This window comes from Gekko japonicus, unplaced genomic scaffold, assembly GCF_001447785.1.
Source record: "Gekko japonicus isolate JY-2015 unplaced genomic scaffold, Gekko_japonicus_V1.1 scaffold50, whole genome shotgun sequence".
Classification (NCBI taxonomy): Eukaryota; Metazoa; Chordata; class Lepidosauria; order Squamata; family Gekkonidae; genus Gekko; species Gekko japonicus.
Genome location: NW_015164666.1, coordinates 1,868,033 through 1,881,154, shown reverse-complemented (window position 1 = coordinate 1,881,154; position 13,122 = coordinate 1,868,033). Strand labels below are relative to the sequence as shown.

At 45.0% G+C, this 13,122-nt stretch overlaps 1 protein-coding gene across 1 annotated transcript in view; it reads left to right on the top strand.

Moving 5' to 3' along the window:
- NT5DC1 (5'-nucleotidase domain containing 1) overlaps nt 1-13,122 on the top strand; it is a 164,181-nt gene that overhangs the window by 127,891 nt on the left and 23,168 nt on the right. Inside the window, exons 9-10 of the mRNA XM_015409065.1 lie at nt 9,439-9,557; nt 10,971-11,129. Of these exons, the coding sequence (XP_015264551.1) occupies nt 9,439-9,557; nt 10,971-11,129 (278 nt within the window). The remainder of the gene's footprint in view (nt 1-9,438; nt 9,558-10,970; nt 11,130-13,122) is intronic.

Sequence of the window (13,122 nt, the reverse complement as noted above, 5' to 3'; positions counted from 1 at the left end):
AATGGTGGTTCTTGTGGAGGAAATGGCTGGAGGGTGGAGTCTATGACATTACACCAGTCCAAAGCTCCTCCCCTCCTCAAATCCCACCCTCTCCAGGCTTCATCCCTCAAATTTTTAGGAATTTCCCAACCTGGAGTTGGCAACCCTATTTCCTTCCCACCCAACAGCCAACCTACCTTTATCTGTCTCTCTGTCTTCTGCTTTCCATCACCACCCTCCAGCCTCTACCTAGGAAAATTATAGCTTTTGGGGACCAAAGCAGCTTTCATTATTCCCTCCTCATTTTTATCTGCACAACAACCCTGTGAGATTGGTTAGGCTGAAATATGTGACTGGTCCAAAATCACGCAGTCAGCTTCCACTGCAAGATGGGGATCTGAAGCTGGGTCTTGCAGCCCCTACTTTGAAGCTCTAACTGCTGCACCTCACTGGCTTTCATAGGGTGGCTGCTGATGAACGGTAGCAAGCAGCTGTGGCTAGCTGAGTCATGCAAATCAGGGGGGACCTGGCAACCCTAGACTACTGCCAGGCTTAGAGTTGCCAACCTGGAGACCAGTGTTCCCTCTAAGCTGAGTTAGTGTGAGCTAGCTCACAGTTTTTTAGCCTCCGGCTCACAGATTTTTGTCTTAGCTCAGGAAGGATGGCTCCAGAGCAAACTAATTCATGCAGTAGCCAAATTGCTCGCTCACAACTTTAATGCCAGTAGCTCACAAAGCAGAATTTTTGCTCCCAAGACTCCACAGCTTAGAGGGAACATTGCTGGAGACCCCCCAGAATTATAACTGGACTCTAGACAGCAGAGGTCTGTCTCCCTGCAGAAAATGGCTGCTTTGGAGGGTGGACTCTGTGGCATGATACCCAGCTGAGGCCTCTCCCTTCCCAAACCCAGCCCTCCTTAGCGTCCACCACAAAATCTCTAGAAATCCCCCAGGCTGGCACTGGCAACAGGTGAGACCTGGCCCCAAGGCTCCCTCCCTCCTCGAAAGGCCAAAAGAGGCCTGGAAAGGGCCCTTCCCCCACCCTTTGACTGACAAAGCCAGTTAGAAGCCCCCTCCCAAACATTCTAATCTCTCACAGTTGATGCCTGAAGCAGATCCCTGCAGAGGCCATTTCAAAAGGTGGGGGGGGGATTCAGCCGTCCCTGAAGGGATTTTTTTAGTTTTTAGGTTTTTCTACAAACCCAGGAAGTCTACTGACTATGTAGGAAAAGCTGTTGGGGGAGAGTGAGCCCCCTGCTGGTTGAAATAAGTATCCGCACAGAAAAAAAAACTCTGGAAAATAGAATAAGGATATGGAGCGGAGGTCCATCAGTGGTTATTAGCCACAAGGTATAGATAGGGACTCCGGGGCAAGTGATGCTCTGTATTCTTGGTGCTTGGGGGGGGGGTCAACAGTGGGAGGGCTTCTAATGTTCTGGCCCCACTGGTGGACCTCCTGATGGCACCTGGTATTTTTGGCCACTGTGTGCCAGAGTGTTGGACTGGATGGGCCTTTGGCCTGATCCAACATTGGCATCTATTATGTTCTTATGTTCTTAAGTCTGAATCTCTCCACTCACTGGGAAGCTCACTGGGTGTTTTTTGCGTAGTCATTCTCTCTCTCTCTCTAACCTACCTCATAGGATTGTTGTAAGAGTAAAATACCGGTGTTACATGCCTTAGAGGAAGCGCAGGAGAAAAAAATACTAAATATTAAAGGGGGGGGTTCTTCGCATATTATTGTAATTTACTATAAATGGTGGATGATATGGCAGAGTTCCTAAAACACAATTACATCACTTTTACAACTAGCAGTGGGATTTGCAAACCGGGTCCCGAAGCAATTAATGTGACTAAAATGAAGGGGTTTGCATACAACATTCCTTACAGATTTGTGCTTGGCAGCAACTGCAAAAAAGCTTCCTTGAGACATAGTTTCCATGCATCTGTGCCTGCTGGTTTTCATTAAAAGCTTCACTGTTCATTTGTGTGTTCTTCAAAAAAATCTCAGGTCTTTTACTAGGGATAGGCCTTAAAAATTATTTTTCTCAGGAAACACATTCTGCTTTTTTTTAACCATTAATATCAATTCAGTTATTTTAAGCATGTTATAATTAGTTCTAAGACTTTCTGGTGATTGATGTAACCCATAAGACAGAAGGCTCATCATGTTTTGCCAGGAATCTGAGCACAGGGATTATGTAAGGTTAAACTACCAATAATTTACGATCCTTGTCTCCTCTACTAGTTCCTGTGGGTCAGTGCTAAGTTGAATTTGATTTAACCCCCACCTACCTATCCTGTAGCTAGAAATTAATATACTTGGCAGTTAGGGTCTTTGATTAAAACAACTGGAATGCTTTTTCTGAGCTAGCTCAAATCCTGATAAGAGCAGTATAATATCCCCACTCCCATGAGGAGTGAATCTGTATTACAGGACAGATGGCATCATAGTGGAAGGAGTTTGTGGTTGCTATTTGAGAGAGAGAGAGAGAGAGAATGGTTCAAAAGACCCATATGTGGACTTCCAGTAGTAGAAACAGACTATCCTGTCCCCTTTCTCACTTTGGTTCCTCGCAACCTCTGAAAAGCATTGTGAAGGGAAATACAGCACAGTTAAGTGTTTCACCTGTACACACCCATAGAGTTCATATGAAACTTGGGGGGGGGGAGATTATTTCATTTTTTTTAAAAAAGGAATTGCAAAACCCCTAGGGATGAGGTGGCCAATTACAAGCTAGCCTCCAATTTACCTTTTCTAAGAAAGGTGGTATGGTGGTTTCTAGGGAGTGTGTGGTGGCAGCAGAGCTCGTTTCCTGAATGATACATCTGCTCTTGATGGACCTATTTCCATCTGGCTTCAGGCCTGGGTCTGATACCAAGATGGCTGTAGTTGCACTGTTGTACAATATTTGTTTAAAGTTGGATAGGGGATTATCTTCCCTGTTAATACCGTAGGACCTCTCAGCAGCCGTTGATACAGTTGATCACTCCATTCTTATCCACCGGCTTGAATATGAACTTAATATTGAGGATGTAACCCTTCATTGGTTTCACTCTTTTATGTTTGGTCAGACACAAAGGTCTCCACTTTTATATGAGTAATGCATGAATCATTGGTATGCATAACCATGAGGACTAAGTAAGAGATGGAGTAGGAAAGCTGCCAACAGTTTTTAAGTATTTCAATCATTTTTTACAATCTGCCTGCAATAGTAGGTGTCTATTGTTATAGACATATGCTTCTAAATATTGAGACATATCCTGAAATCAGTGTTTGGCTGGAAGCTTTAAAAATGCTAATAATTAGATTTCTTATTAAAACATATTAAAAGTTTCAATCAAGTTGTTTTAAAATCAGAATATATTTATAAAACAAATAAGAACATTCAGATGGGCTTTGTGTTCCTGAACTGGGAAATGCCATAAAGAAAAACTTTGGCTGTATCACTGATTATTTATGTTAGCTTACAAAAGTTATACTCCGACTTCTTGCCATCATCAGGGCCACCAAGATGGCTAACCAGTTAAAAATATGCAAAATAAAAACACATCATTATAACAATTAAGACTAAATTAAAATAAACATACCAATAAAATACACATACATAAAAACAACAATTAAAACATTGGTTAGGAAGGAGGGATAACTGAGGGAACACCAGATAAAAGAACAAAGCCTTCACTTACTGGCATAAGATGGCAACAGAAAGGGAAGTCTCTCTAAGGAGAGAATTCCAGAGTTTTGGTGCCATGACCAAAAAGCCCTTCCCCAGGTTGCCACCTGTCTAATCTTACATGGCGAGGCATCCAAAGCAGGTCCTTGGAAGATGATCATAGCAGTCAGGCAGGTACATAAGGGAGCAGGCAGTCCTTCATGTATGCTGGTCCAAAAGCATAATAGGTCTTTAAAAGTCTATACCAGCATCTTGAATTGTGTCCAGAAACAGACTGGCAACCAGTGTAAATGGGCCAAAACTGGAGTTATATGGTCCCTATGATCCACACCAATGATGAACATCTTGGCTGCACATTCTGCACCAATTGAACCTTCTGAACACTTTTCAAGGGCAGCCCCACATAGAGTGTATTGTAGTAATCTAATCTAGATGTAACCAGGGCATGCCGCCCAGTGGCAAGATCCTTACCCTCTCCCCAGGAAGGTCAGCTGTTGAAAGGCAGCCTGGCTGCCGCTGTAACCTGTTTATCCAACAGAAGGCCTAGGTCCTGGACCTCCCCCAAGCTACAAACCTGCTTCGTTAGGGTGAGTGCAACCCCATCCAGAACAGGAGATAACCCATTTCTTGGGTCAGACCTCCCCACCAGTAGAACCAGCATTTTGTTGGGACTAAGGTTCATGTTGTTAGCTCTCCTCCATTCCAAAACTGTCTTCAGGCACCTGTTCACAGTTTCTATAGCCTCCCTGGGATCTGCTGGAAGTGTGAGATAGAGCTGAGTGTTATCTGTATATTGGTGGCAATTCAGCCCAAATTTCTGGATGACCTCACCCAGTGGCTTTATTTATATGTGGAAAAGCAGTAATCTAATCTAGATGTAAGAAGAGCATGCAGAAATCACAGGAGGAAGACATGGAGAAAGACTAGGAAGTGTGTTTTTATTTTAGGTTTCCTTCCCGTCTCACCCTATTTATAGAACATCCTTAAAAATAGTTGTTTCATAATTCACTATTGTAAAATGACTGTTAGTCCTAGCTGACTTTTGGCTGTACTTGTGGAAGCATTAATACAGATTAAATTTTAGAATTCCTTGTGGGGAGCTAGAACAATATTATTTTTTCTTACAAAATTTATGCTCCACGTTTCTGCTGTCATAAGAGCCACCAAGGCTGCTAACAAATTAAAACATACCTAATAAAATCACATCTTAAAAAACACTGAAATAAAAAATACATCATTAAAACAATTAAAAACAGAACTAAAATACACATTAAAAACAAAAGAAAAACAAAAGGAATGCCAGACAAAACCGTCTTTGGCTCCTGGTAGAAAATAGCAACAGAAAGGGGGAGATGCAACCCTCTGGGGACAGAGTTCCAGATATTTGATGCCCTGACTGAGAAGGCCCTCTTCCAGGTTCTCAGCCTCCTAATCTCAAAGGAAAAGTGCACCTTTCAAGGCAGGGCATGGGAAGATGATCGCAGTGGTTGGGTATGTTCATAAGGTTCTTCCATGTATACAATCTCTCCTTATATATAATTGTATTTCGGTGGTGGCACTTTGTGAACATTCCTTACACTCCCCGATCAATTGGTTCCGTGATGTGTCTCTCAGAAGCTGTCCCTATCCACTGGCTGTATTGCCTGAGTCTCGCCTCCAATATTCTAAACAGTTTGCTGTTCCTCTCCCCCCCCCCAATAGCCAGTCGGAACACAGAGGTCATATGCGGTCTGATTGGTCTTTGCCTCTAACATTCTAAACAGTTTGCTGTTACTGTTGGGAGTCATTGAATGTGTCCTGAGGAAAAATACATATCCCAGTCTTCCCTTAAATGGTCACTGGAGTTGCCAATCTCCCTGTGTGCAGGCCCGTAGCTAACAACTTTTTCCTCAGGGGGCCTGATTGGCCTTTGCCATTCTAAACAGTTTGCTGTTACTGTTGGGAGTCATTGAATGTGCCCTGAGGTAAAATACATATCCCAATCTTCCCTTAAACGGTCACTGGAGTTGCCAACCTCCCCTGTGGGCAGGCCCGTAGCTAACAACTTTTTCCTCAGGGGGCCAATGTTTTTCTCAGGGGGCCTGCCATTATACGTCTGTGTGGTACTGCCATCCCATGCCCATACTTTTAAATAATAATTGAATAATAAATCCTCTGCATTTTAATGTATTTTAGTGTGAGCTACCAGCCTTGTCCCCAGCTCACCGTCCACCCAGCGGTTCGAAAGCTTCGGCGAGTAGATAAAATGGGTACCACTCCTTAGAGAGGGTGGGCACACTAAACCTCCCCGGTGGGGGAGGTGTTAGCCGACGAATGGAATGTCCAGCGTGTAAGACCGAAAAGCCTAGAAAGAACTCTTTGGCATTAAGGAAGCCTGTAATGGGCCGTCCGGCCAGGCGGTGGCAGTGCTGCGCTGCAACTTGAAGCAGTCCGGAGAAGGCTGACGACATCAAGCCACGCCGAGGGGAAAATGCCGTTGGAACACGTCTGACCTTACAGCTGAACAAAATTCCCCGTCGGCTGCGAACGTGTGTGATTTAAAGATTATATGTTGTCCTCCCTTACCCCTTGAATCATTGTTAGTCCCATATGTAATGGAGTAACTTTAAATCGCTCAGAGCCAGCAAGTTCTGCAGGATTGAGCGATTAATAAATTGAAAGATTTATTTATTTATTTAATATTTAGTGTATGGGGGGGAGAAGAAGTAAGGCGCTGCTTAGTGGCTTTGATCGACAGCCTGGCTTGTGTTGCTCCCTTTGTTGGCTGAGGCAGGTGGAAGCATGTAAGGCTGGGGCGGAGGGGGCAGCGCCCTTGGGACGGTGCCTGTGGTCTCGGCTTGCCTGGCCTTCATCGTGGCTGGGAAGGTTTGAGAGAAGGAAGTTTGAGAGAAGGAAGAGGTGCACGGGGGAAGTGGTTCGCTGTCCCCTCCCCCCAGCCACACATGGCCTCTTTGTTACCCAGCTGGGACAGGAATGGCTCGGTGCCTCCAGCCAACGGCCCCTCCCATTGTTGCTCTTGTGTCCCCCCCACCGGGAGAAGCACTTGGTCCCCCCTGCAGCCTCTGCCACCTTGGCTGGCCTTCCTCACAGGGGTGGCACAGCTACTGATGCACGGCTACTGCTCCAAGCCACCAGGGGCACCCTGCCTCCCACCTCGCCCCACCCATGGTGGGCGTGAATCGCCTTGCTGCCTGAGTTGGAATCCCTGGCCCGCTGCTCACCTGCTCAGTGCTACCCAGCAAGAAGCACCAGGCCAGCAGAGGCCAACCCAGGGCCAAATGCCGCTGCCCACCCACTCGCTAGCCTGGGCTGCAGCTGGCTTCGCCTTGAGCCTGGCCATCTAGAGCCAGGGGGAGGAGAGAAGAAGTGATCCATCAGGGGTGAGGGGGCCGTGAAAGGGAGGTGGAGCTGAGGATTGGAGGAGGGGCCCACAAAAACTGCAAGGGGGCAGGCCCCATTAGCTACGGGCCTGCCTGTGGGGCCTGGAGATATCCCAGAAATCACCGTGTTCCCCAGCCACAGCACATCATTTCCCCTACAGAAAATATCCCATCTATTACAATGGCTGCTTTGGGCAATGGACTCTATGGCATTATACCCTGCTGAGGTCCCTCCGCACCCCAAACCCTGCCCTTCCCAGGCTCTACCCCTCAAATCTACAGGTATTTCCCAACCCAGAGTTGGCAACCCTGTAACTGGCTGTGGAACCGCTTTCCAGACCCTTGGACCCCAGAAGACATGGCATAGGAGGAGGTGCTTTTCTACCTTAGCTGCCACTGCGTAACCCCAAATCAACATAAATCAGGGGTGGAGGGAACCATACGTGTTACCATGAGGCTGTCCTCCCATACTACTTACTTGGGCAGCAAAATGACTTGAGAGAGTCCTGCCTTGTAGCTAAGCAGAAGGAAATATACATGGCTTGCCTTCCTCTATTTTCCCCTTTGCTCTGCTGCCCCACCAGCCACAGCCGGGACACTCACCTGGAGCTTCCTTCTAGAGCTCATTGTATTTTTCCCCACAATGGACCTTACTCCTAGTATATATGTGTGTATGTATGTATTGTCACAAGTGATATGAGTTTGTGAGGCCCTTAGAGAAGCAGATTGTTAATGGCTTCTGTGCTTGGGAAGAAGCAAGACCTGGAATCACATGTCTATTGTTTCCTGTACTCCTTGTTCTTTCAGCAGAGCCTCATGTTTGGAGGTATATCTTCTGTCCTTCAGTTCAACATTGTGTTATGAAACAAGAAGCATAGGAAATATTTGAACACGGGCTTATTATTTGAGTACAGAATACCCACAAAGACCTAACAAAGCTAAGACATTTCAGCAAAAACAGGACTTTTTTTTTTAATTCAGTTTGGTGTGAGAGCCAGTTTGGTGTAGTGGTTAAGTGTGCGGACTCTAATCTGGGAGAACCAGGTTTTATTCCCCACTCCTCCACTTGCACCTGCTGATGTGACCTTGGGTCAGTCACAAGCTCTGGCACAGCTGTCCTTGAAAAAGAGCAGTTTGTGTCAGAGTTCTCTCAGCCCCACCCACCTCACAGGGTGTCTGTTGTGGGGAGGGGAAGGGAAAGGAGTTTGTAAGCCGCTCTGAGACTCCAAGTGAAGGGCGGGGTATAAATCCAATCTCTCCTCTTCTTCTTCTTCTTCATTTGTTGCTCTTGTGGAACCCATCGCATCTCTAGTTAAATCAATATGAGAATATCATAAATGTTATTTGAAAACATTCTTAAAACAAAAGCTTCCAATCCTTCACTTGAATGCATCCCTCAACCGATAACCTTTATTGTAGTTACAGTGAGTAGAATAGCATTTAAAATTGGTTGCTGCTTTTCCTGTTAAGATCAAGCAAGACCTGAACTTGATCTGTGCCCTAGTTTAACTTTGTAGCAAACCACTTGAAGCTATAGAGTAAAAGAAGAGTACTTATTATTCTCCTGGAGGCTTATAATATTCCAGGCAGTCCATTAGCTGTGTCTGGCCTGGCCTAGGTATAAATGCTTCCATTGCTGGGTCTGGCCTGGGTAACAGTGTCTAGCATTTCCTCTTTCACTCATTAAGTCTCTGTCTGGGGTTGCCTATCACTGTGCATATTTAGATTGCCTGCAATTGACTCTTTTTCAAAATTGATGTGTTTTATTTATTTGTGTGTCATTAAGACCATTAATATGAACCCTCTCCAAACACATATTAAAAAAAACAGTTAAAATACATACAAAACATTAAAAACAGAGGGAATGCCAAATGGGGGGGGGGAGTCTTCCCCCACTGGCAGAATGTGGCAACAGGAATCTTCTGAGCCCAACCTCGTTTCTCAGTTACAGCTTCCCATGCCAACCACAGTTCCAATCCTGCTGGAGAACTGCATCTTTTGTTACTCCCATACTCAATTGCCCATGACCCAGTACTGGCCTCTTCTATTGCTCTTAGACAATCACCCATTGGGGTTTATTCTATGACAGCTGGGCTAGTTATCGTGTGACATCATAAACAGATTCACTTTCAGGAGCTGTAGCAGGACTGGAGTTTCATGACTAGATTGCTGGCCACTTACTTTAGTTAGAGCTGTGGTCTCTTTGAAGAGAACTGTACACAAAGGCTAGGATGATGGTCACAGTTTTGGAGAAATTGGAGTTTTCTCAGACCACCTGCCAAGCTTGCTGCTGATTTTATATATGTTAGTGGGTCCTAGGACAACATGCAATGTGTGAATGGGATGTGGAGGTTGTTCAGTAACATTCTGAGAGCTGTCTGTAAATCTGCTTTGTTACTTCAGAGAATGATGAAGAGCAAGAGGCCCTTCTGTCCTTGGACAAGCCTGGCTGGTACTCCCAAGGAAATGCAAGCCATTTGTATGAGTTGCTGAAGAAGATGACTGGCAAATTAGAACCAAAGGTATTTCAGAAAAGACCAACTCTTCTTGGAACTACTGAACTATTTTTCCCACTACGATGTAATGATTGGATTTATTCATGGGGGATAGGTCTATCAGTGGTGACTAAGGGGAGCCTCCACATTCAGAAGCAGTCAACCTTTTAATCATAGTGCCAGGAGGCAACATCACAGGAAGGTCTCAGCCTGTGTGACCTGTTGTTGGCCCTCCAGAGGAACTTGTTGGCCAGTGTGTGAGACAGGATGCTGGACTAGATGGACCGCTGGTCTGATCCAGCAAGGCTCTTCTTCTGGTCTTATGATGGTTTAAATTACATAAATGTAGACCTCTGCTCTGATTGCTGTGATTCTCACATGTCAGAAATTATAGTTCAGCCATAGAATGTGGGCTTTTAAAAAATAATTTATATGAAGGATTTGAGTCTTAAGTGCTGCTTTATATTCTTGAAACAGTGGTTTGAGGGAGAGAAAGTGTATTTAACCATACACTCCGACCCTATCACGGGTGGTCAGGCTTTGTAATAAAGTTTGTGCATCCTATCAGAACAGTCTTCACGGTATGGAATATATGCAGTCAAGCATGACAGACCATGACATAAGTCAAAACTAAGTTCAACATGAAAGTTCACTCCCACAATTTTGGAAAACAATTTTTTCTTCTGAGTCTGTGGACAATTTTTTTAAAGTGACACTTTGATTTATATTCTGTGAGTTCCAAATAAAATTGCTTTGCTAGTCATGATTTATTCTTCCCATTGTATCTGAAGAAGTGAGCTCTGTCTCCTGAAAGCTTATACTGGAGTAAATGTCACAGAGTTTGAGTCCAGTGGCACCTTTAAGACCAACAAAGTTTAATTCTGGGCAGAAGCTTTTGTATGTTCTGTTGCTTCAGACCAACATGGCTACCCTCCTGGAATAAATGTTGTTAGTCTCTGAGGTGCCTCTGGACTTCTATTTTCTATTCATGAGTTATACAAGCAAGAATAACTAACAGCATATGATTTAAAAAAGCATATTTTGTTGTACAAATATGGCACAGGTTCATTCTTAAATGGATGTTATTGTTTCAGATTCTTCACACTAAAGTTCATGTATCTCTATGAACTGTTCTACATGCACAGTCTATGGAGAGAACCCATCTGTGCATATATGAAGGGAAATTATGGAGTTACCGCTTTTTCCCATAAAGTATCGCTTGCAATGCTCATTTATCACAATTTTTCTATTAATTTCCCTCTGCCAAGGATGCAAATGACAATTTCAAAAATAATTTTATCCTATATATAAACTTCCTCCTCATGATCTACTGTGACTTTGCAGTGAGGGCCAAGCAGTAGAAAGAGATATAGTGAACATGAATGCCTCATTTGCTCTATTTGTAACTGCTACACAACTGTCTTGATGCTTTCCTTCTAGGTTGTTTACTTTGGAGACAGCATGCACTCGGACATTTTCTCTGCCCATCACTATAGTAATTGGGAGACTGTGCTCATCTTAGAGGAGCTCAGAGGGGATACCATTCTGGCACCTTCAGAGACAGAAGCTGAGCCCTTGGGGAAAAAAGGAAAATATGAGGTAAAAATTATTTTCAGAAGTTTCGAATGAATCGCCAGATTTTATACAAGCCCAGTTCTACCTATGTGTAAAAGAAGGCAGCTTTCTGGTCTATAGGTATGTATGTATAAATGCACTCACTATAAAGTACCAGACTTGTGTAACAATTTTACATTTTTGCCCCAGTCTTAGCCTAGTTGTTAGCAGTCAGACCCCTCCTCTCGCAGAGGAGCAGTTTATAGCTAGAATAACCATAAACACCCTTCTTAAAATATCACTGCAAAACTCATAAGAGCAGGACACTACCTGACCCAAAATGAAACAAAATGAATGCTAGTCAGGAACAAGCCTGGGCAAGTAGTTTAGAAGTGTGAGTGCAGCTGACAGTCTAATGCCCCCTCCATGCCCCGGAGAGATTCATAATTTAGGACAGTGGGTCTCCCAGAACCTATTGACTCACCCTTGGACTAATCCCATCAAAACCTGACTTTACTTTCCCTGCACCCCCTTACCTTATTTAAGCGGCAAATAATCAATGCTTAATTCTATTCACCTAATTCATTAGCCCTTCCTGTCCAGTCCTTGCAGGGTCATCAGGTCTCTCCCACACCTTTGTCCACCTCAGAAAAGCCTATTAAGTTACTGTTTTTCTGGCAAATATGTCACCCTGTCCCAGGGTACATTTTCCCCTATATCTGAAGCACCCTGCTTCCCAGCAGTATGTGTGTTGTGCGACCACCAACACCCCCACTTTGTGGGTTTCTTTTTCTCCCATGCACAGAGCAAAACACTGGCCACTTTGTTCTTCAACTTGCTGCTTCCACAGACATCATCAAGTTTTGTAATTATCACCCTCCCCCCGTGTCATGACCCCTAGTGGGTTGCCACCTTCCTCTGCAACCACTCTGGACTTAGGGTCCCTTGGGAAGGCCCAGAGTACCCTCCCAAGCCCAACCAATATGCCCCCTTTAAGCTGAGAAACATAATTGTGAGGACCAGGCAGAGAATATTAAACAAATGGTTTATTAATAAAATAATGGGGCAAGGAAAACAAGACAAGGTGCTTAAAATATATAACAGTGTCTAAAGGTAAAATAAACAAATCTAACGCGACTACCTATTTCTCTTAACTGGTTACTGTTCAAGGCCCACAGCCTGTACCTGTACTCACTCTGTCCCCAGTGAGGGATCATTCTCCCAGACTAGACTGTCTCCTCAGTTTAAGTCTGTGAGAGAAAAGAACACAGTAGAGAAAAGAACACGGTCCCCTCAGTTTAACTCTGGGAGAGAAAAGAAAACAGCTCTACCAGTTTAGCTCTGTGAGAGAGAAGAACGCAGTACAGAAAAGAATGCAGTTCCACAGCCCACAAAGCTTAAGTCACAATCTCCTCACACAATCCCTGGACACCGATTGGTTACAACCGTCGCTAAGCATTGTGGGGATTGTAGGCTGTGTCTGCTCTCCACTCCCACACAGGTCTCCTGGGCCTTGTCTCCCAGTCCTACACAGATCATGACAACCCCCCACCAGACCAAATCATGGGGTCCAGCCATCAGGAACCCCATTGATGAGGGCTGCATAGGAGTGATCTGTGCTGTTTCTGCCATTTACACATATATAAACAATAGTAAAAGAGTAAAACAATATTCTGGCCCCGGTCACACGGGCAGGAAAATGGAGGGGGGGAACCGCGCAGGGAGGAAGTGTGGCTGTTTGCCCCAGAGCAAAATAACACGGGGCTGCGCAATCAGACGTCCCATCGAGATCCCGTCGAGGTCCCGTGGTTAGGGGGGAGGTGCCGATCACACAACGTGGCAAAGAAGCGGTGCGGCGCGGCAAACTTGGCTGTGTTTTAGTTTTAAACTGAAGTGTGCGCATGCGCCGTTGGGTGTTTGTGCGCATCCCGTAGAGACTTGGAAAAAAAACCTTTTTGCATGTCGTACCCCACCCCCACCCACGAACCCCCTGCCTGCTCCATGGCCTTTCCCTTGAGTCCCCACGTCGTCGTCAGGC